This window comes from Eschscholzia californica, unplaced genomic scaffold (assembly GCF_041429995.1).
Source record: "Eschscholzia californica isolate CP2 unplaced genomic scaffold, dmEscCali1.0.p SCAF_4, whole genome shotgun sequence".
Lineage (NCBI taxonomy): Eukaryota > Viridiplantae > Streptophyta > Magnoliopsida > Ranunculales > Papaveraceae > Eschscholzia > Eschscholzia californica.
In genome coordinates, this window is record NW_028238461.1 from 11680956 (window position 1) to 11701793 (window position 20838).

Genomic DNA, 20838 nt, shown 5'->3' on the forward strand with positions numbered 1-20838 from the left:
AACGAAGAACCATAAACAAGAAAATTGTCATCCTATATATATTTTGTTTAGGGTTATATCCAAGGTTTTCACCATGCTCACGTACCATAAAACTACTTCAAAAATCAAAATACGTGGTACAGATTTATTTTCATCAGTTTTCTCTAGCTCTGTATCAAAAGCACAATACGGTAACTACCCACAACCAAATAACAGTAGCAAATGAATGTCGAAGAAATGATTCAGCCTGACCTTCTGTAAAAACTATAGGCGACACCGATGGTTGCCACTGCACCAACAACAGCAGCTGCTGCAAGAACTTCATTTTGCTCCCACTTCCCCATCCATGCTGAAACCTTGTCTAGAACTTTTGTTTTGGCAACTTCAGCTGTTTCTTCCACGTTCTTCAGTTCCACCTTCTCATCTCTGCAACAAGAAAATCCATTGGCACCTTGGCAACAACCTCCCTCATCCTTCAAATCACGTTCGGTGCTTCCTTGAGGTTCTTTCTCAGTGTTTTCCAATTTGTCTCCGTTTGTTAAAGTTGAATCGCCGTTTTCAGTTGGCTTCACTTCATCTGGATTAAGAGTAACCATCTGCCCCCTGTAATTGACATAGTCGATTAGATATTTATTATTTTCCCGGGGAACATTAAGGAACTTCAGATTAACGTGTCGCCTGTTATTATTAATAACGAGGATATCGAAGTGTAAGTGCGTAGGAATCAAACCTCCAAAGCTTTTCGATGATATTTCCCTTCCCAATATGTTCATCGAGCAGAGTGGGAACATCATCAGGGGTAACATAACCATACCTTCAAAAGGAAAACAAAAGAATAATTACACACCACTCACCACCATTTCCCTTAGTTGGGAAAGACAAGCTATAATTGACTCTCCACTAAGGTTGTGTTTGATAGCAAGAGGAGATGTGTTACATTGAAGTGTTTTCATTTCCACGAGTTAAGTGACTGGCCGAGTGCCCGAGAGAGGCTAAGAAGTGTATTCCATTAAATTTTTTGAAACTGTGTATTCCATTAAATTGTTTTAAGAACACACTTCTTGCGGAGCTTTTGAGTTAATAGGCTTGTTCCATCGAAATAAAATTGCAAAAAAATTGGAAACTAGCTTATTTCTTTAAAACCCATGTATTTACACGGAAATGAAGGCTATCAAACACAATCTAAGTGAAAAGGAAAAATGACAATGACCAATCAAAAAGAAATAGGATAACAATCTTACCAATGTCCAGCAAGTTTTCCCGACGAATCAGGACTGAAAATTATCAAGTTTCCAGCATATTTGTGACCCCCAACGTGGGAACACGCACTTACAAAAACTTGATCCACCATTCCTCGCGATCCAATCTCCTCTTTAAATTTCTCAATAAGTGCTGGTCCACAAACACCACATCTCTTGTCTCGACTACCATGGGAGCAAACAAAAACATATGAACCCTTCAATGGTTCCACCGTCCCAGAAGCCCAGGTCGAGGAATTTACCAGGACATCCTCCACGAATTTTTCCACTTCAAGGTGCGTCAAACCCCTTCAATGATTAAACACAGATCAATATAGCATCACATATACGATAATGATTTCTAAAAGAACAAAGAGTATATGATTTGAGAGAAGAAATCATGACTTATAGACTTTTAAAAGGAAACTGAGTTAATAAGACCGGGGATTCAAGTACGCCAAATTTGGGGTACTGATCAGAAACCCACCCAAAAAGAGTAAGAGAATTCATTACAGGGGAAGCAAGGGCGGGTAAAGTATCTACTAACTCTGATTAGTACAATCTGATACAACCTCGGATGCAAAAAGACAGAGGGACTCTTGAAAGAAAATGAGGGATTTCAGCCAAGATATCATAATTTACTTGTATTTGATTATTTAAAAAGAGTCAATGCTAAATTTGCCAATTTGGTACTAGTTCAGACAAAAATTCACCAAAACTGTAACTAGAGAACATGCAGAAACCCTAAAGGTGCAAAATATATTAGGTCAAAATGGTTCAAATAAGTACGATCTCACACAATTTGGTACAGTTGAAGACCTAATATAATTTCAGCCTTCAGGATTCAAAACTTACTTGTATCTAACCATTTCAGGGAAAATCAAGACATCTCCATTAGAAAAATCAGTTCCATCTCGTCCTTCACATATAGTCAATCGTGTCTGTAAACCAATCAAATTGAAACATCAAAACCTAATCAAATCGATTGAAAAATAAAAACATGAATTTCCAGTAACGAGGAAACTAACCTTTCCAGTAATCTTCTCACTCTGAGATTTAAGTGCAGCAGCAAAGCTACGAGGAAGGACATCGCCATCTTTACCTTCAACGTTAGAAGGCCAACTCTCAGGACTCTGATAACAAAGAAAGAGGTGTCTCGCGTACGGATCAACGGTTCCAGAGAGAGAAGTTGAGAACATTTCAGATCGCTGGAATCCGAATTTGACGTCATCTTCAATCGGAGAATCGACGGTAACAGTTGTTGGTTCTCCGTTAATCTGGGAATCGGGAGGAGTAACGGAAAGAGGATCAACGGTGACAGGAAGAGTGTCAACGGAGTTGGATGGAATTTCTTCTCCGGCAGATCCGTCCATGGTGGGAATTAGGGTTTGAAGAGTAGAAAGGGAAAGGGAAAAGGAAGAAGAAGAAGGACGAAGGAGCCTGAGATATGAAATGTGCGTGGTGCGCATTCCAATGATAGGTCTATCTTTTCTCAATCTCACACGCCTATGAATCACTCAAACGGGACCCGCCCGGGAACTTGGGAAGATTTACAAATTTTTTATTTTCTAACATGACAAAGACATATGATCTATCACACTAGAGGTGATTAGGTATAACCCGTCTCTCTAACACGTTAACTGTCATCTCAAATACGTCATGCGATACTTAATTATTTGAGCGTATTAGATTTTCATTTAAAACCTATGTAACTCGTTCTTCCTTCAACTATAGAGTCTATTAGGAGAGGGGGTTGTTGAGTGGTATAGTCTTATAGATGTCCGGTCGACCTCATTTTATTTGTTGTACAAAAATTTTTTAAATTTCGACTTGAATAAGGGCACACGGTATGATCGTATTGTAATTTAATTTGTATTTGTGTTTATTTGAAGACGTTGCTACAAATTTAGAAGTTCTTAATACGAAAATGATAGATTTTGGCAACAAACTAGTCTATCTAGTTTGATTAGGTTGGCTGTATTTTGTTAAAACGATACTTATTTTGAAGATCCAAATAGTATATTTTCTGTTTTTGGTTCTCTCTCTTCTTATTCACGCGCATCTTTTACCTTTCCATCTCTTCACCAACGACATAAAATTCCTTCCTCGGTGGATCCTTTGGCAATAATGGTGGACTAAGATGACAGATGGTGAGAAATAAGACGAGATGAAAGAACGAAGAGAGATGAGAGAGATTGGAGAGAGATGAGGTGAGAAATAAGACGAGATGAAATAACGAAGAGAGATGAGAAAGATTGGAGAGAGATGAGATGGTGAGGAAAGCAGTCGATGACGGTAGTGGTGGTGAAGAAGATGAAGATGAAGCAGTGACGCTTTAAAAAGAAGAAAAAGATTGAAGGATTCAAAATGAGTGTCATCTTGAATATCTCTGTAAAAGATTCGGAAACGAAACCTTCCATCCTAGTAACAATGTACAAAAAGTAATTAGAATTAGTAAAACTTGACAAAAATAATATGTAATTTTGTACTAATTACTTTTAAATTCAAAATCTTAGTTTTAGAATTCACAATGCACATGTGATTTGATATTTCTTGAGGTGCTAAATATTTCAACCCCAAAATTCTATGCCTATATCACCCCAATGTTAACAAACACAAAACAAGACTCTCATGTACAACCACTCACAAAATCGTGCCGTATAAGAAATTTCATCCCATGACTTTTGTTTTCTTCTATCAATCATAATATATACATATATATATATATATATATATAATAAACCGTTTTAGACTTGTTCGTACTGTTGGGAAAAACGGGCACTTAGGCGCAGCGGAAACAAGAGTTTTTCCCCTTTGTGTTAGTTACGAGGATAATATAGAAGAATATGTGGGAGCAATAAACAAAGAACTGAAAGTAAATAAGACAACGATTTTTAACGTGGAAAACCTCCTCAACGTGAGAAGTAAAAACCACGGGACTCGTAGTCCAACCAAATCAACTATGATAGCAAAGTAGTTACAGACTACGTCCAACCGAGACTCAGACCCTTCCCAAAAGAATCAATCTCAAACACGAAGAAACACGGAGAAACCCTCACAAGAAAGAACAAAACAGTCCAGAAATCTGCAGCCCAAAACGACCCTAAATTCACTAGGATTCCGGCGACCAATCAACGATCCCTCCGTACAAATACTAGATGAATATGTCAAGAACGGTTCTGCCAAATTTCAGCTCAATCGGAGAAGAACTCACCGTCGGATTTTCCGAACAACGAAGACTGCGCGTGCTGAAAAAGTTCTGCCCCGCTCTTCTCGGCAACCTCCTTCTCTCCCTTCTTCTCTTGTGCGTTTCTAATTGTGTTGCCCCCTTTGGTGCTCCTCACACACATCTAAATTAGGTTAAGGTAGTATTTATAGACTCCCCCTTAATCCTAATTCCATCGTCATAAGTAACCGACCCAAAGAAACTTGACTCAGGTCCGGGTTTGGTTTCCTAATCCAAACCCAACTAGGTTTCCCCACTAGGAGGAAAACCCAACAAACTCCCCCTCCGACTAGGTGGGAGAAACAGCCAGCCCTGTTGTCCCCTTGACAGCCCTGGAAACAGCCAGCTCCGCTTTTCCTCGACAGTCCTGGACAACCAGCCCCGCTATCCCTAACAATTTTTTCATCGTATACATCTTATTGTTTCTTGTCTTCCAAGCAAATAACTGCTCCAACTTCTACCACAACGAACGAGCATCAGTCTCATTGTCAATATGATGCAGGACATTGTCATCTATCCATTGCCTCATCAAACCACACGCTTGGCGATGTAGCAATGCCCACTGATCTTCAGTCGCCCGCTGATCTTTAGTCTTCTCATCAGGTTTCTTCTCATGAAACATCGGAGCGTGAAATTCCTTCACAAAGAGCAAGTCTTCCATCTTACCCTTTCATAGATGATAATTAGCACCATTCAAACTTATCATTCTACCCATATATTCCATCACTAACACAAACAAACCAATAACCAAAGTTATCACAATCCAAAGAACTCTCTAACCTGGAGCTCTGATACCACTTGTTGGGAAAAACGGGCACTTAGGCGCAGCGGAAACAAGAGTTTTTCCCCTTTGTGTTAGTTACGAGGATAATATAGAAGAATATGTGGGAGCAATAAACAAAGAACTGAAAGTAAATAAGACAACGATTTTTAACGTGGAAAACCTCCTCAACGTGAGAAGTAAAAACCACGGGACTCGTAGTCCAACCAAATCAACTATGATAGCAAAGTAGTTACAGACTACGTCCAACCGAGACTCAGACCCTTCCCAAAAGAATCAATCTCAAACACGAAGAAACACGGAGAAACCCTCACAAGAAAGAACAAAACAGTCCATAAATCTGCAGCCCAAAACGACCCTAAATTCACTAGGATTCCGGCGACCAATCAACGATCCCTCCGTACAAATACTAGATGAATATGTCAAGAACAGTTCTGCCAAATTTCAGCTCAATCGGAGAAGAACTCACCGTCGGATTTTCCGAACAACGAAGACTGCGCGTGCTAAAAAAGTTCTGCCCCGCTCTTCTCGGCAACCTCCTTCTCTCCCTTCTTCTCTTGTGCGTTTCTAATTGTGTTGCCCCCTTTGGTGCTCCTCACACACATCTTAATTAGGTTAAGGTAGTATTTATAGACTCCCCCTTAATCCTAATTCCACCGTCATAAGTAACCGACCCAAAGAAACTCGACTCAGGTCCGGGTTTGGTTTCCTAATCCAAACCCAACTAGGTTTCCCCACTAGGAGGAAAACCCAACACGTACTACGTAATCTTGTTCGTTCGTTCGCTAAGAAATTTCATCTCTGTTTTCTTCTATCAATCATAATATATACATACATACATATATATTATAAACCGTTTTAGACTTGTTCGTTCGCTACGTATTAGCATAGAGACGATTTCTATTTGTGAGACCAAGTTGTATGAGAAATAAACACCAAGTATCATAATTTTATTTTCCATTTCAGAAAGTTTCAACAAGGTAAGCTGTCGTTTCTAGCCTCAGAAGTCAGATCGTCTTTTCAGAAGAAATTAGTAATTTCATTCTAAACGAAACGAACTTTTCGAACAACATAATCAAGCTCAAAAGTACTAAAGAGTCGAGGAGATTAAATGAAAAAAATTGAAAACAACAACCTTCTTTATTTATTTTGATGAAATATTTAGCAGTGTCTACTAATAGAAGAGTTACACATTCATCTTCTTGTCAGAGGAAACTACAATTTTGTGAACTCTTCTTACCATGAAAAAAGCAGGAATTTTCGGCAAATTACAACCTAAGCACATAAAAATGGTGTCTATAAAAGCGGAACTAAAAGAAATCAATCTCTAAGTAGTTACCCGAAGGTTTTACATCAACGACAGGACCGTTTTCTTGTTTTACTACTTTGGGTATCTCAGCAACGAATGGTTTCGGGACCTCAGGTGGAGTAGTACCTCGAATTAACGCCCAATTCACGCTCTGAAAGAACGGGTGTTGTCTAATTTCGGTGGCACCGCGCCTATGAGCAAGACGATGTTGAGGGTCTTTCACAAGCAAACCTCTAATTAGATCTCTAGCCGCAAAGCTCACACTTGGTGATTCCGGAAACCTAAGAGGTTGCCCAACAACATTTAACAAGGTAGCACGATTTCCTGCTCCTTTAAACGGAGTTCTCCCGTATAATAGTTCGAAGAGGAAAATCCCAAACATCCACCAATCTACTGCACTACCATGTCCTTCACCTTTGATGATTTCCGGAGCTAAATACTCGTGAGTACCCACGAAGGACATAGATCGAGCATCTGTTGGTTCGGCAATTAACTCAGGGCGTGCAGTTACTTGATGGAAGACTTCGCTTTTTGGTTTGCCTTTCTTATCCTTCTTAGATTTTCTTGATAGAAATCGCGGCATGAAACATGAGGGTTGAATACAAGCAGGCTGAGTTATACAATTGGCATTGGCACTATCAGGTTGAGAATAGTAGGCAGATTTCGTTGATCTTACGAGAGTGGGGCACACAGCACAAGTCAGAGAAAGATCGAAATCCGACAACATTATATGTCCATCGTCTCTAACTAATACGTTTTCGGGTTTAAGATCTCTGTATATGATCCCAAGCATATGTAAGTACTCCAGAGCTAGAAGAACCTCTGCCACATAAAACCTGCAAATCGAATTTAGTGGTAGAGTTTTTAGTTTTTCAAGCCACCAAAGGATAAATAGGACAGTGACGCCAACCAAATCAACCCAAATTGGCCATTTAGACGAGTCAGAATATGACTCTTCTGAATCAAAGTCATTCAGAGTAGTCAGACATCACGAGAGGACAAAAACAAACACTTTGAAATCTGACCCGAGTAATTCAGACCTCGAGTCAGATTTCAGATCTGACTACGAGAAAAAACATTAACTACCTAAGTAAAGATCTATTATTCATTTCATAGATTCCATACCTTGTAGAGGAACAAAGAAAGACTTAGGATCAAGAACTATACCTAGCAGCATGTTCAGAAAATCTCTTCCCGGGTTGTCTTTGTCGTAGAGCATGTAGATCACCTCCAGGGCAAAACTCCATAACCAAGCAGGAGAATTTCTCGGTCTCGAAGTGTGAATATAAAGTGGGTAAGAAAGGATGATCCAAGGTCTGCAGTATTTCTCTTTCTGTCTGAGCTCTCAAGAGTTTCTTCCGACTCGCTAGAGCTGCTTTATCCATGACCTTCATGGCAAAATGGGTTCTAGTCCCAGTTAACTCAGATAGATAAACAGTACCGATATCTCCACCTCCCAACCTCTTCAAAATCCTAAAATGGTTTAATCCCAAAACCCCATCTTGAGTTCGAATAGCTTGAATTGCTTCACATCTTGAATCGTTCGCCCTATGAGGTTTGTTCATTGAACTGTTGACACTACTGGAGCCACTATCTTCACTAATATCACTACTAGTACTCCCTCTGCAAATACTAGTCTTTCCACTCTCCACAAAATCACCCGAATTACTAACTTTCGCACTTCCACCCGACTCGTTATAGCAACTACTAGCATTCTTTCCATGGGTACTAAACGAATTAGACGATAACTCAGCCGTTTGCTCCTCGTGAACTTCTTCTTCAGGAATGGCCTCGACAGAATCCGTGAGCTTTAGTGAGCAAATTGAAACATGATTATCCAGAGCTTCTTCGGGTACTTGTTCATTTTCTAAATCATGATCACTTGAGGTCTCAATTCCCATTTGATCCTCAAGGACCTCAATTGAGCTACAAGGTTTATTCATGGGAGGACTTGATGAACTAGAAGAAACTCCACCATTAATGAAACGTTTCCCTGGTGAAGAAAGGTTTCGAGGACTACCCGAAACCAATGAAAGATTACAGTTAGCTATAGAACTAGGAGAGGAAGAAGAAGAAGAACCAGGAGACATTGTCCAAGAACTACATCCACCTCTCAACAATTCTCTTGAGAAATTTGAAGCTGGAATTAAAACAACACTATGATTCAATTGAGAACATACATTTTTGGGGGAAGTTACTGGGGATAATCTCAAAGTTGTTGCCATTGATCACAGAATTCCCAACTCAAACTGAAAAATAAATCACAACCCAGATTAGATCAGAACTATTGCTAAAATGGGTAGTAAGCAAATCAAACTCATTTAATCTCAAATACAAGTAAAAAGTACATTAAAATCCCTAAGATTAAGCCAAAATATATTGAGAAAAAAATCAAGAAATTTATTTAAACAAGAAGAACATTCTTTTCATTGAATCTAGACATAAAATAAAGATAACATGATCCATAAAAATTGCAAACAAAGAAAGAGTAAAGATGAAGAGAAAGTTCTTCTTTTTTACTCACCTAAGTAGAGAAAGAGAATGTATGTCAAAATGGGTATTTCCTTCACTTGCAAAAACACTTAAACTCTTGATTAGTTTCATGGCTTGGCTGATGGGGGAAGGGAAATGACCCTTCAGTTGTTCCTAGAGAGAGATAGAGAGAGAAAGGGAGTTGAATTCACAGTTTTGAAGTCATATTTAGAGAGAGAGAGGGATCAACACAAGTTCCAATTTTCTCTTGTTCTTGGTGTTTGGGTACTTGTTATTCTTTTCAGATTTTCCTTTTTTTTTCTTCTTATTTTGTGATGATCAATGTATTGGTATACTGTAAAGTGTGCAAAATAAGGTGAGGTTGTAGCTCAACTGGTCCATGGTGACAAACCTAAAGACATTCACCTTTTCCATCATCTCTTGGCTCTTTCATCACTTTTATAAACTGGCCCTTGTGTCTCATTTTAAATAAAAATATGTCAAACTTTCTATCCAAAGGAACTCAGTCGGTCAAACTTTCTATCCGAACAAACTCAACACGCAAGTAGTTATAGTTTACAAGTTAAATTTTACTCGACAGTCAAACTTCTTATGTACTTGTACTTGCCGTGGTTATTCAGTTTTTAACAAAATGAAGAGAAGCCTAAGTGTCAGTCATCGTAACTTTGAGTGCACGTATATAGTAATATATTCACGTGAGATTTGTCACGAATTAAATGTGTTATTTGTGTATCTCACCTTTTCACCGTTTGATTGACATATGGTTGGTATTGTCTTGACGGCGAACTCCAGCTTTCACTTGTCTGCTTCGGTAACTCTTCTACGATCTCTCCAACTAGGCAACTACAGCTAGTTTTGCCTTTGTTTAGATTAACAATTCACTTGTCTCCTTCGGTAACTCTTCTACGATCTCTCCAACTAGGCAACTACAGCTAGTTTTGCCTTCGTTTAGATTAACAATTTAACATTTTTGCTCGAATAAAATCATGTACCTTGAGTGATGGATGGGTAACATGTGGGTCGGATCATAACAAAAGTCAGTGAAGCAAGTTTTGATGGAACCACAATGAGGTCCATGGATTTTGGGGCATGTGCATTACTGCATTAGACCATGTTCATGCAGGTGACTGGAAGAGTAGGGACTTATATGACACTTTTCTCCTCCTTGTGAGACCAATCACATGGAAATTTAGTTTTTTCTCGTATCACGAAATTGACAAATCGAGATCTATTTCGTATAAATCTGACTTACTTTCATTACGAGAACTCATTCTAGATAATAAATTTAAATTCAAACTTGTTTATGTCTTACTCAAAGTGAATCTAAAACCAACCATTCTAACAGTCAGATAAAAACAAATATTTCTAATATCAACCCGAATTAAGATTTTCAGACGAGTCAAATTGGGGACAATAATGGACACTAATCTGCAAGATCTTGGACGTTGGATCCTCCTCTTTGAGATTCAATAATGGTAACTGCATGTTTCTTAGATGGATTTTTCATGATGATTGGTGAAGGAGATGAATCTGCATCTATTTTGGAATCTTCCTAACTCCTTTTGTCAACCCAGTCATAACATGGGTGAACAAAACCTACTATCCTATTGGTGGCTACTCTAAACTCAAATGGGTACTATTGTGAATTTGTGCATATAAAAATTGCCATATAGAATGAATTGTAATCAGGAAGAAAAATAACCAAAACTTAAAAGTAGTTTTAACTCTGTTTTTATTTCACCAAGGCAAAAGAAAAGATACAGATTTTACAGTAAGAATTGAAATTGATAGTTACAAATCAAGATTGTTCGAGTAGATTTTCAAGATACAAATTTACTATGTATCTACCTGATGAAAGTACATCGAGTCTCTTCTCGCTAGGTTCATACTTTCCTTTTCGAAGCTGGTATCGGTGAGTTACAGCAGAAATCATGTATATTTGGCCTTCAATTGTCACACTCTCCCCACATTGCATATTCTGCAAAGTATAAAATAAAGTAACATATACAAAACCTAATATAAATAACAAAAATACCGGAACTTTGCATTTACATGTTCAACAGTTTTTTGCAGAGTTTTCAGTATAACTAGTCGGGTAAGTGTAAAATGTGACCTCTATGGATAATGGATAAACCCGAGGTAGCATTTTGGAGCCAATTCATTAACTCTTCTACACATATGTAATCCATATGAAGACTTTTATGAGAAGGCAACTCTCTACAGAAAGTGAAGATAACTTGTGTCGAAGATGATTAAATCTTTCACAAAATTCATCAGAAGGAGCATGGTCTGAATTCAATGATAGTATACCAACTTTTTCGATATATAAGACCAGAAGAGTTAAATCTAAAGTCTATTTTCGAAGGATACAGAGGAAACTCTTGGATGATAGATGTTAACTCTTAGCAATCCAGAGGGGGCGAGCTAACCCCAAAAACCTGTCCCCAGTGTGCCACTCGCCTGTATGCCATTCAGCCATACAACTGTGAATTCATTCTCTGGCCTTCTACACACCACCCGTCACACTATGGGAGCTGGACATGCCCGAAGTGGTTACCTTAACCGCGAGGAGGGGGATGCTGAAGGCAGGGCTGGTGATTAGAGTGAAGTCGTAACAAGGTAGCCGTAGTGGAAGGTCTGGCAGGATCACCTCCTTTTCAGGGATAGCTAGTGCTTGTTGGTATTTTGGTTTGACATTACTTCACACCCAAAGAGAAGCGAACTACATCTGACCCACGCTTGGAGACGGAAGTCTTCTTTCGTTTCTCGACGTTGAAGTATTACCAAGGTCATGAAATTTTCTCCATGGGCTTAGCTAATACTGGAAGGCGAAAACCATGTGATCTCTTGTATAACTGTTCATGCGTGATTATTTCAGTTGATTCTCTGGATTCTCGGTTCAAGCTAAACAAAGTGGCACCAACTCATGACAGTGTAGTACAAGATAAAGAAGTTAAATGGAAGTAATAATTTCAATTTGCAGAGAATCTGGATTTAAGTTGGGCATGGGCTAGTAAAAACGTTGATGGGGATGACCGCACAAGCAAAAGCATTAAGTGGATAAAGAGGATTTCTTTGACGAGGTTTATGACCAGATCTTCGTGTGCTTCAATTACGAGGTTTGGTTAGAAGTTGAGGATGAAATGTCGACAAATGAAGTAAAGAAACATCCTTACCGAAATGCACTGTTGGAAACATGCTCCAAATCAAAGTAAGACCATAGTTTCTCTTTTTGTTTCTATACATAAAATAAGCGAAATTTCCTTATTTAGTCCATCCATTCGTCACACCGAGGTGAGGAAAAATAGTAGTCCTAAACTATTTGCAAATTCCTGGTTTTTAGGATATAGAATCTTTCAAGTGAGTGTGAGTAATGAATATGTGGGGTATTAGAAGAAAGCTAAGAATACTTTGGATATGATTACGATGAATATGTCGAGTTAAATCATGGATTGAAGAGTTGTTCTATAATTACATCGAACAAACAATACTTTTAGTACAGAAAGAATAGTCTTACAAGGTCGGTGTGTAAGGTGTACATTAACACCATTACATACTTCGACCGCCACTTCTTCTTTCTTTTGAATGGGAAGATTCAAACACTAGTCTCTCCCTCCACTAGAGAGATAAATATGTTATGATTAAGATGAATATGTCAAGCAAGATATCAAAATATTTCGGTCAAAATGACGGAAATATATCTATTTCCATGCCTACCAGTATATTTCATCGAAACCGAAATTTAACCGAGTTTCTCTTAACAATGCTTTGTCAAGGAAATAAATTTTGAAATATTTCAGTAATTTCAAAATATTTGTATTGTCATGCCTACGGAAATTTCCACAGAAACCGAAACTTCATTCGTTGATGTCTGAGTTAGATCATGTACAAGATTAGTAAAGGTTATTCAAGCAACACCCATACCCTATTTTTTTCAGTAAATCTCAGGTAACATGGAGTATAAACCCAAGTTCCTTTGTTAATTGAGTTCTCACTAACTAGTACTTCTCCTTCTTTGTAAATATTAGTAATGTGATCTCAAATGCCCAATAATGTAATCAAATATACAAACAAATACAAGTAAGCTAAAAGTATATATATATATATATATATATATGAGAAACAGAGATGAAGCTAAAATTAGGGTTAAAATTGAATAGAAATAGGAATACTCACAGAGGGAAAGCAACGAACTCCTAGATTTTTAGGAGGAGGTGTAATTTCTATTACTTTAAATGGGTAATTATCTCTCCCTCTCTCTCCTCTATCTCTATCTCTCTCTTTCTTTCTGCAGAAAATTTGGGGTCCTTGTAATTTAACCAGGTTTAATGCCATAACCATTCTCTCTCTCTCTCTCTCTCTCTCTCTCTCTCTCTCTCTCTCGTTTGTGCAGAGGAATAAGGTTTGATGGTGCTACTACGGTAGGAATCTCCAGCAGGGACAGCAAATTTGTGATTGTGATTCGCTCCACATCCGTGGTTTCAAAAGGGCCGGGCGGCACGAGCCCGTCCCATTTTTCTCAAATTGACGGCCCAGACCGATCCGTGGCTTTGGCCAGGCTGGGTTGACCTCCTTGGCTACAAGGGCGGACCCGCACAACCCGTGTGTGGGTCGAGCCTGCCAACCCACTCAGAAGTCCGAGTTCGATCACCTATGTTTTGGTTAGAAGATATTTTTTATAGATATCATACGAAATATCTATTATCTATTATATAAAACAGAAGGAAAAACGATGACTGGGACAAACATCTTTTTTTAATAAAGAATATTGTCTAAAAGCCCTTCTCAAAATTTAAAATATAGGTAGAAATAAAGTTACCTATTTAAAAAGCAATAATCGTTTCCTTCTTATAAATAAAATAACTAATTTAAGAAATAAAGAAACAAAATAAGTTTCAAGGGTTAAAAAAAGAAATTGAAATCTCTCTCTCTCTCAATAGAATAATAACTAATTTAAGATAAAAGAAACAAAAAAGTAATACAAAAAATACTAATAAAAATCTCTCTCTCTCAATAAAATATAACAATAAATTTCGTAACATTTGATTGATACAACTATACAAGTGTCCGTGTCCTAGGGCACGGGATATACCCTAGTGTGTACTATTTTATACACATTATATATGAGTCATAGTGTACATATTTCCTATTTTGTTTCAATATATATGTATCCAAATATCATATGATTGATAATACCATGATTAGTGTGATAGGATATATGACATGTCACATGCAAATACTACTTTGTGACCTATTGAACTATGGTTTAAGTTTTTGAACAAAAATAATTTATACTCCGTATTAAAGACTACCGACCGGGTCGGGCAACCCATGACTAAATGCTAAAAATTTTAGGTTGGGCCAGATACTTGGTCCACGGATCAGCCTTGACCAACCCATGTGTGTAGGTCGGTTGGACCTTGCCCGTGGACTGTCTCGGGCTGAACTTGGACGGATTGGGCCAACCCAACCCAATACGTTTGACACCACTAACCTCCAAACATCAACTCTACCAAATGAGATAGTGACCATTGGATTCATAGACAATTCATCTGATCTTGTGGTCTTTATCTGAGGTGAAGGCATGCAAACTTTGGTCAATTAGTTTAGTTTAACTGATTTAAAAGACAACTAGATTTCCAATCAAAATATCAACATGTATTGTTCTTTTACTACTTGACATTCATTTCACCCGACTACCAATTCCTGTCATCCCCATCACTTCATAGAAAGAGAAGCAGAAGAATAATGTACGAGATGCGAGTCATGTTTTGGGTCCTCAATAAGAAACATATTTGACGTTGCAGAAATGAAATAAAATTACTATAAATAAATCAGATCCTAGAATAGTGTTTAGTACAGAAAGAACTTATCGAAAGTCACATTTATAGAAAGAACATATCAAAAGTTGCATTTATATAAAACACATGATTCTCCCACTAAATGAGAGAATTCCAAGTTTAAATGGTGGCGAGTCTACAATTTTGTAACTCTTAGAACCGTTACTGGAACAATGGATTGCGATAGCTAAGAATCACATTATAAGATTGTTATTGATATAACTGTATTCGGAGTATTTTGGGGTAAATGTTGAGAACCGACATCAGTAAGTGCGATGTACAGAAACAAAGCCCGTTGATATTTTTTTGGGTACAACTTGAAATGCCCTTCTGCGAGAACATATTCGGCGGGATCAAAGTAAGAAGTTTTGCAAGGAGGAAAGGACGAGTATTTCCGAACTATCTTCCCTCCTTAAAACTAGGGTTTTTGTTAATTGAATTTGATTCCCAAATCAAACCCTAACTTTTACAATCTTTTTCGATTTAAACATCTTCAATTATTAGCCATGATGAATGGTTTTGATGTCAGATATAACGACCCTAATTCCTACCGCGAAAGGAGAAGGTAAATCTCTCTCTCTCTCTCTGAACTCTCTCTTTCTAGTTTAGTGGACTCATGATTCTGTTTTTGTATTTGTAGTGACCTAATGGGTTCAAGGCAACCAGCACCACCGATGGGCGGCGCTCAACCGAACATGGGTCGTGTTGGATCCGCCCCTTATGGAGGACCACCACCAGGAGGTTTCTCATCCGGTAGGGGTGGCGGAGGTCCTCCATCTGGAGGTGGTTACAATGGGTTTTCTTCTTTTCACTCTGGTAGCGGAGGCAGAGGATTTGATGTCGGTCATGGTGGTGGAGGGAGGGGCTTTAGTTCTGGTGGCAGAGGTGGTGGTGGTGGTAGAGGATTTGATTCTGGACGGGGTGGTCGAGGTGGATACAGTGGTGGTGGTGGTGGTAGAGGGTTTGATTCTGGCAGGGGTGGTCGAGGTGGAGGTGGTGGTAGGGGCTTCGGTGGAGGCCGTGGTGGCAGGGGTGGTGGATCGAGAGGGGAATTAGACGGTATTTCTCTTCCAAAGCAGGATTTTGGAAATTTGGTTCCTTTTGAGAAGAACTTTTACATAGAGAGCCCCTCTGTGCAAGCAATGTCTGAACAAGAAGTTTCAATTTATCGATCGAGAAGAGAGATCACAGTAGAAGGTTACGATGTTCCGAAGCCTGTACGAATGTTTCAGGAAGCAAACATTCCAGGTATGTCATTTCTTCTCATACCTATTGCCAAATTTTATGTCTTTTATGCTAATGGATGTCAATTGGATTGAACAGATTACTGTCTTGAGGTGATAAATAGATTGGGCTTCGTTGAGCCAACCGCTATTCAAGCTCAAGGATGGCCAATGGCTTTAAAGGGTAGAGATTTGATTGGGATTGCCGAGACAGGTTCAGGGAAAACTTTGGCTTATCTACTTCCTGCATTAGTACATGTTCGTGCACAACCTCGGTTGGGTTAGTTTCTAACTTGCTACTGTACTTGATATCTATACTCATTTTTATGTCAATTAGTTATAGGGATTAGGAGAGAAAATGAAAAAAATTCACTTTTCTACCTCTTGTACTTTGTTGTTGGTTGTCACTAGTTAGTGCGATGTTAATTGTAAATTTATTATTTATTATATTTCAGCACCAGGTGACGGCCCGGTTGTTTTGGTCTTAGCACCTACCAGGGAACTGGCTGTTCAGATTCAGGAAGAAGCTTCAAAATTTGCACAACGTACACATATCAGAAGCACTTGCATCTATGGTGGTGCACCAAAAGGACCGCAGATACGTGATCTCCAAAGAGGTCTTTTTTTCCCTCTGAAATTTGCTGTCTAATTGTTAGATCAGCTGTTTGGAAGTTGAACATACTGGTTCTCTAATTTGGCAGGGGTTGAGATCGTTATTGCAACACCTGGACGTCTGATTGATATGTTGGAAGCTCGGCATACAAATTTAAAGAGAGTAACATACCTTGTGTTGGATGAGGCTGACCGTATGTTGGATATGGGGTTTGAGCCCCAAATTCGGAAAATTGTGTCTCAGGTATGGAATTGTGGCACAGTTCCTTGTCAATAATATGATTGTTAAAAATTTAATATGATTGTTAAAAATTTGAATTGCTTCAAGGGTTTTCGGTTATTTTAGCCTATGCGATGTGTAGCTTAGTGGCGTGAACATTTATTTCCTTCATTTGTTCTTCTGTTCGTAAGCATTACATATGGATATGTAACGGTAGTCCAACTTCATCAGCCACAAACATACTAATGTGAAAGTTATTGAGCATGTATCATGTATGATTGGAAAAAACATAAGCAAGGGTTTTGAAGGTCCACAATTTTTGTATGTCGTATGTTGATCTGACTTCCATATTACAGATTCGACCTGATAGACAAACCTTATATTGGAGTGCAACGTGGCCTAGAGAGGTGGAAGCTTTGGCAAGACAGTTTCTGAATAATCCCTACAAGGTAAGTGACAAAACCTGTAGTGTTGTACAATTCTTGCCTCATGAATATTGCGAACGGGATACTTACCTCAAAGATTTCGGTTCAGGTGGTTATTGGATCCTCAGAGTTGAAAGCCAATCACTCTATTCACCAAGTTGTGGAAGTTATGTCAGACATGGAAAAGTATAACAGGTAAGTTGATGCTTGGAGGTTGAATTGGTCAAAATTTGACATTTGTTCTTGACAATGATATATTTTCTCTCGTTTTATCTATAATTATATCTTTTTAGGTTAATCAAGCTGTTAACAGAGCAGATGGATGGGAGTCGGATTTTGATTTTCATGGAGACGAAAAAAGGCTGTGATCAGGTCACACGACAGCTGAGGATGGATGGATGGCCGGCTCTATCAATCCATGGTGATAAAAATCAGGCTGAAAGGGACTGGGTTTTGGCCGAGTTCAAAAGTGGGAGGAGTCTTATAATGACTGCTACCGATGTAGCTGCACGTGGTCTTGGTAGGATCATTATGTGTTAGGAGTCATAATTTAGTTGAGTTATTCGAATCTTGAAGATAGAGTCGGTGGGCTGCTTACCAGTTTCCTGGGTTTTTACTTCGTGGTTTTGGTGGTGTGAGAAGGTGCTATCACATCCATGATTTTAGCTAGGTTAATGGAGATTCTTCCACTTCGCCGAAGACACTGTCAATTGAGTTGAGAAGCTATTTTCTTTTTCCCTATCATTATCGGGTCTGATCAAATACCTATGATTGGGCAACTCATTGCAGCTCATGTTACATGGACAAAGATGGCAGATTCATGAATAGGACTCCTAATGATTGCTTACTGTCATACGATCCTGTAGGCTTTGAAAAGGACCTAGAATTAAGTATTCTTTCATAGGTCACAAGGATATATTTCTGTTTATAAGTTAGAGTCTGAGATAATATAGGTTCACTCAATGCTTCCATATACTTTAAGCTGGGTTTTCTATTCATGCATCTAAGTAACATGTTGAGGTTTTCGGCTTGAAGACACACATCCACGGCGGTGAAGCTGGTTCTTATGGGCAGCCCAGTCGACTCAAGCAAGCATGTAAAGTGGTTCGGTTTTATACGGTGTGGTGCCAGTCCTTATCCCTGCAAGGTGAAGGTGGGCACATTTATTTGTTGAATGTGTTTCTTATGTTTGACCCAGAGTTAAAGGGTGCAGGGATAAGGGAGGCAGTTGTGTTTTCGCTCGATTTGAACTACTAGTATTCTAAACTTAATAGTTCATATGTATATATTTTGCCTTGATTCTTGCAGATGTGAAAGACATAAAATGTGTGGTCAACTATGATTTCCCAACAAGTCTTGAGGATTATGTTCACAGAATTGGTCGAACAGGACGTGCTGGTGCTAAGGGTAACGCGTTCACATTTTTTACGCACGCAAATGCGAGGTTCGCCAGGGAGCTGGTTAAGATCCTACAACAAGCTGGCCAGATGGTGAGTCCATCACTGGCTGCCTTGGCCCGATCTGGTGCTTCCGCTGGAGGTAAGTCTGCCTTTTCGTGCCTGTCCTTTCCTCCAACTTAATAATCTAGGTTGTTCATCTGGACTTTATAGTAAGATATTGTGTTCATACTTCTGTTCCAATAGGTTCAGGGGGAAACTTCAGATCCAGGGGACGAGGTGGTTTTGGCAACAGGTCAGGATCCAACGTTATCCCATTGGGTGCAAGAAGGCAATGGTAGTAACTCTTCTTGTTCTCTGAATTTGCACGACTGGCCAAATTAGGTTAATTGTCGAGTTAGATGTGATATTATCTACATGTTTACAAAATCGTAATTTTACCAAGTTGGCAGTCAATTTATCGTGTAACAGTAGCCAGTAAGGCGATAGTGACAAGCATCTAGTATTTTTGACAATGTGTACTCAAGTTTAGTTATGTTCAAGTAAATCGTGTTTCTTCTTGTTACTTCTTTCAGCTTACCTGCTATTTAAGCAGGTCTCTTGTGTAAGGGCCATATTTGGCTGTTCCTTAGGTGAAGGTAGACTTCTTTTGGCAATTTACCCCTACTAATGGACATAGACTTCTTTTGAAAATTGACTATTTTCCATCTAAAATCATCTAATAGAAACATATAAGAACAATAAGGAACAATTTTGACCTTTGAGAATATCCTAACAATAAGGAGGAATTTACTCGATGTTTTGGACGAGTACGACATCCATCAACTGGAAGACCTTTTCGCTTTCCCCAACCGACTGCATATCATATGCCTAAATAAAAATGTCAGAGATGAAGTCTGACATTTAATTTTCCAGAAGTCTTTCTTCGGAAACCATAAGAAGTCCTAGTAAAAATACACGAAAGGAATAGTACCGATACTTGGGTCGCATGATAAAGAGTATTGAAGCTCAAGAGTCCAAAATCCTTAAGTTATAATTTTAGTGTGTTATTCTGTGAATTTGTTAGTTTATATGTGATCGTATCAAGGAGAAGATATAAGTACTGATGAAATATACTATTGGTCATTATTGCCTTCGGAGTTCTTGTTTCTTAGTTCCATAAACTCCTACAGTTCTCATTAACGAAACCGTTTCTTGAGCAGCCTGTATAAATCGACAAAGTCACTCATATATAATAGGAAAACATTTTTTTTTTTAGAAACTTTCGAGTGAGTTGTGGGTTAGATTTTACTTCGTTTGCACAAGCAGTATATTTGTTTTCAACTACTAATTGTTTTCAAGACAACAAATTTTCGTTACTCTCACCGGCCATAAATGAGCATGATCATGACCAGAGTAGAGCTTATCGACACTGTAGATAGGCCACGACAAATTAAACAGATAGATCAATGCACCTGTTCCCTGGGAAGAGGTAGCAAAATAGGACATTGGATCTTTTTCTTTTGTTGAACTGATAGGACATTGGATTTTGAAGTTTAAGTATATACATAGAAGAGGCTAATGTTGGGAATAAAAAAAACACCTGCAGAAGATTTCGTAATATTATATTAAGATCAATTGTGATTTTGTCAACAAAAAAAAAAAAAAAAAAAGAAGATCAATTGTGATAATGTGAGATACTCTAACCCGTCTGACTCTAATATTATATTAATATCATTTCTCTTTCATAATATTATATTAATATACTTGTCGACAGTCTGACTCAAATCTACTAGTCAAATAAACGATGGTTTCTTCGCTGGAAAAGGATATATCCTACTGACGTAGACAAGTTAATTAAGAAACACTAACCAGATTAGGCATAAAAGATAAGTAGATAGAAAATATTGAAGATTTTTCTGTAGTTTCACGGTTGACATGAAAGAGAATAGAAGAATAAAGCTTTTCCCTCGTATGCTTAACCTGCAATATGTCATGATAAAGCAGAGCTTTGTCGCTACCAATGACTAACGAACAGCTTTCTTTTGGTCTTATTTATCTTCAGTTCTCAATGGATCAAGTGTAATGAAGATTATTAGTTTTTCTAGTTTTTCTT

The 20838-nt window shown here is 38.4% G+C and overlaps 4 protein-coding genes across 6 annotated transcripts; 1 reads left to right on the forward strand and 3 right to left on the reverse strand.

Annotated features, from left to right (window-relative positions):
- Positions 1–14: 14 nt before the first annotated feature.
- Positions 15–3819, reverse strand: LOC147542705 (uncharacterized). The gene is made up of 5 exons (XM_086635108.1): positions 2246–3819; positions 2073–2158; positions 1221–1526; positions 710–793; positions 15–582 (listed from the first exon to the last, which is right to left on the reverse strand). The coding sequence occupies exons 1-5, from the start codon at positions 2684–2686 to the stop codon at positions 222–224; spliced, it is 1278 nt and encodes a 425-aa protein (XP_086491234.1). The 5' UTR covers positions 2687–3819; the 3' UTR covers positions 15–221.
- Positions 3820–6345: 2526 nt separating this feature from the next.
- Positions 6346–9551, reverse strand: LOC147542706 (serine/threonine-protein kinase D6PK-like). Of its 2 annotated transcripts, XM_086635106.1 has the most exons (4): positions 9058–9551; positions 8714–8782; positions 7701–8549; positions 6346–7369 (listed from the first exon to the last, which is right to left on the reverse strand). In XM_086635106.1, the coding sequence occupies exons 3-4, from the start codon at positions 8474–8476 to the stop codon at positions 6535–6537; spliced, it is 1611 nt and encodes a 536-aa protein (XP_086491232.1). In that variant the 5' UTR covers positions 8477–8549; positions 8714–8782; positions 9058–9551; the 3' UTR covers positions 6346–6534. The 2 variants fall into 2 exon arrangements, with proteins under 2 accessions (XP_086491232.1, XP_086491231.1); XM_086635105.1 differs by having other exon boundaries at positions 7701–8782; positions 9058–9538.
- A 1190-nt stretch (positions 9552–10741) lies between these two features.
- On the reverse strand, positions 10742–13428 carry LOC147542707 (uncharacterized). The gene is made up of 2 exons (XM_086635109.1): positions 13203–13428; positions 10742–11004 (listed from the first exon to the last, which is right to left on the reverse strand). Exons 1-2 carry the CDS (start codon positions 13365–13367, stop codon positions 10825–10827), a joined length of 345 nt encoding a protein of 114 aa, XP_086491235.1. The 5' UTR covers positions 13368–13428; the 3' UTR covers positions 10742–10824.
- A 1456-nt stretch (positions 13429–14884) lies between these two features.
- Positions 14885–19308, forward strand: LOC147542708 (DEAD-box ATP-dependent RNA helicase 20-like). 2 transcript variants are annotated; one of them, XR_015223490.1, is made up of 10 exons: positions 14885–15431; positions 15507–16114; positions 16190–16369; positions 16545–16706; positions 16791–16945; positions 17278–17370; positions 17456–17541; positions 17640–18499; positions 18655–18885; positions 18990–19308. XR_015223490.1 is itself a non-coding variant. In XM_086635104.1 (10 exons), exons 1-10 carry the CDS (start codon positions 15373–15375, stop codon positions 19082–19084), a joined length of 1896 nt encoding a protein of 631 aa, XP_086491230.1. In that variant the 5' UTR covers positions 14885–15372; the 3' UTR covers positions 19085–19308. The 2 variants fall into 2 exon arrangements, 1 of the variants encoding a protein (XP_086491230.1); XM_086635104.1 differs by having other exon boundaries at positions 17640–17866.
- Positions 19309–20838: the final 1530 nt, after the last annotated feature.

Coding starts and splice junctions, on each gene's coding strand:
- LOC147542705 (XM_086635108.1), bottom strand. CDS start 2,686: ATGCGCACCACGCACATTTCATATCTCAGGCTCCTTCGTCCTTCTTCT. Junction 2,159..2,245: donor GTGAGAAGATTACTGGAAAG/GTTAGTTTCCTC, acceptor ATTGGTTTACAG/ACACGATTGACTATATGTGA. Junction 583..709: donor ATCATCGAAAAGCTTTGGAG/GTTTGATTCCTA, acceptor TGTCAATTACAG/GGGGCAGATGGTTACTCTTA.
- LOC147542707 (XM_086635109.1), bottom strand. CDS start 13,367: ATGGTTATGGCATTAAACCTGGTTAAATTACAAGGACCCCAAATTTTC. Junction 11,005..13,202: donor GAGTTCGTTGCTTTCCCTCT/GTGAGTATTCCT, acceptor TATACTTTGCAG/AATATGCAATGTGGGGAGAG.
- LOC147542708 (XM_086635104.1), top strand. CDS start 15,373: ATGATGAATGGTTTTGATGTCAGATATAACGACCCTAATTCCTACCGC. Junction 15,432..15,506: donor TCCTACCGCGAAAGGAGAAG/GTAAATCTCTCT, acceptor TTGTATTTGTAG/TGACCTAATGGGTTCAAGGC. Junction 16,370..16,544: donor TCGTGCACAACCTCGGTTGG/GTTAGTTTCTAA, acceptor ATTATATTTCAG/CACCAGGTGACGGCCCGGTT.
- LOC147542706 (XM_086635105.1), bottom strand. CDS start 8,758: ATGGCAACAACTTTGAGATTATCCCCAGTAACTTCCCCCAAAAATGTA. Junction 7,370..7,700: donor TTTTCTGAACATGCTGCTAG/GTATAGTTCTTG, acceptor TTCGATTTGCAG/GTTTTATGTGGCAGAGGTTC.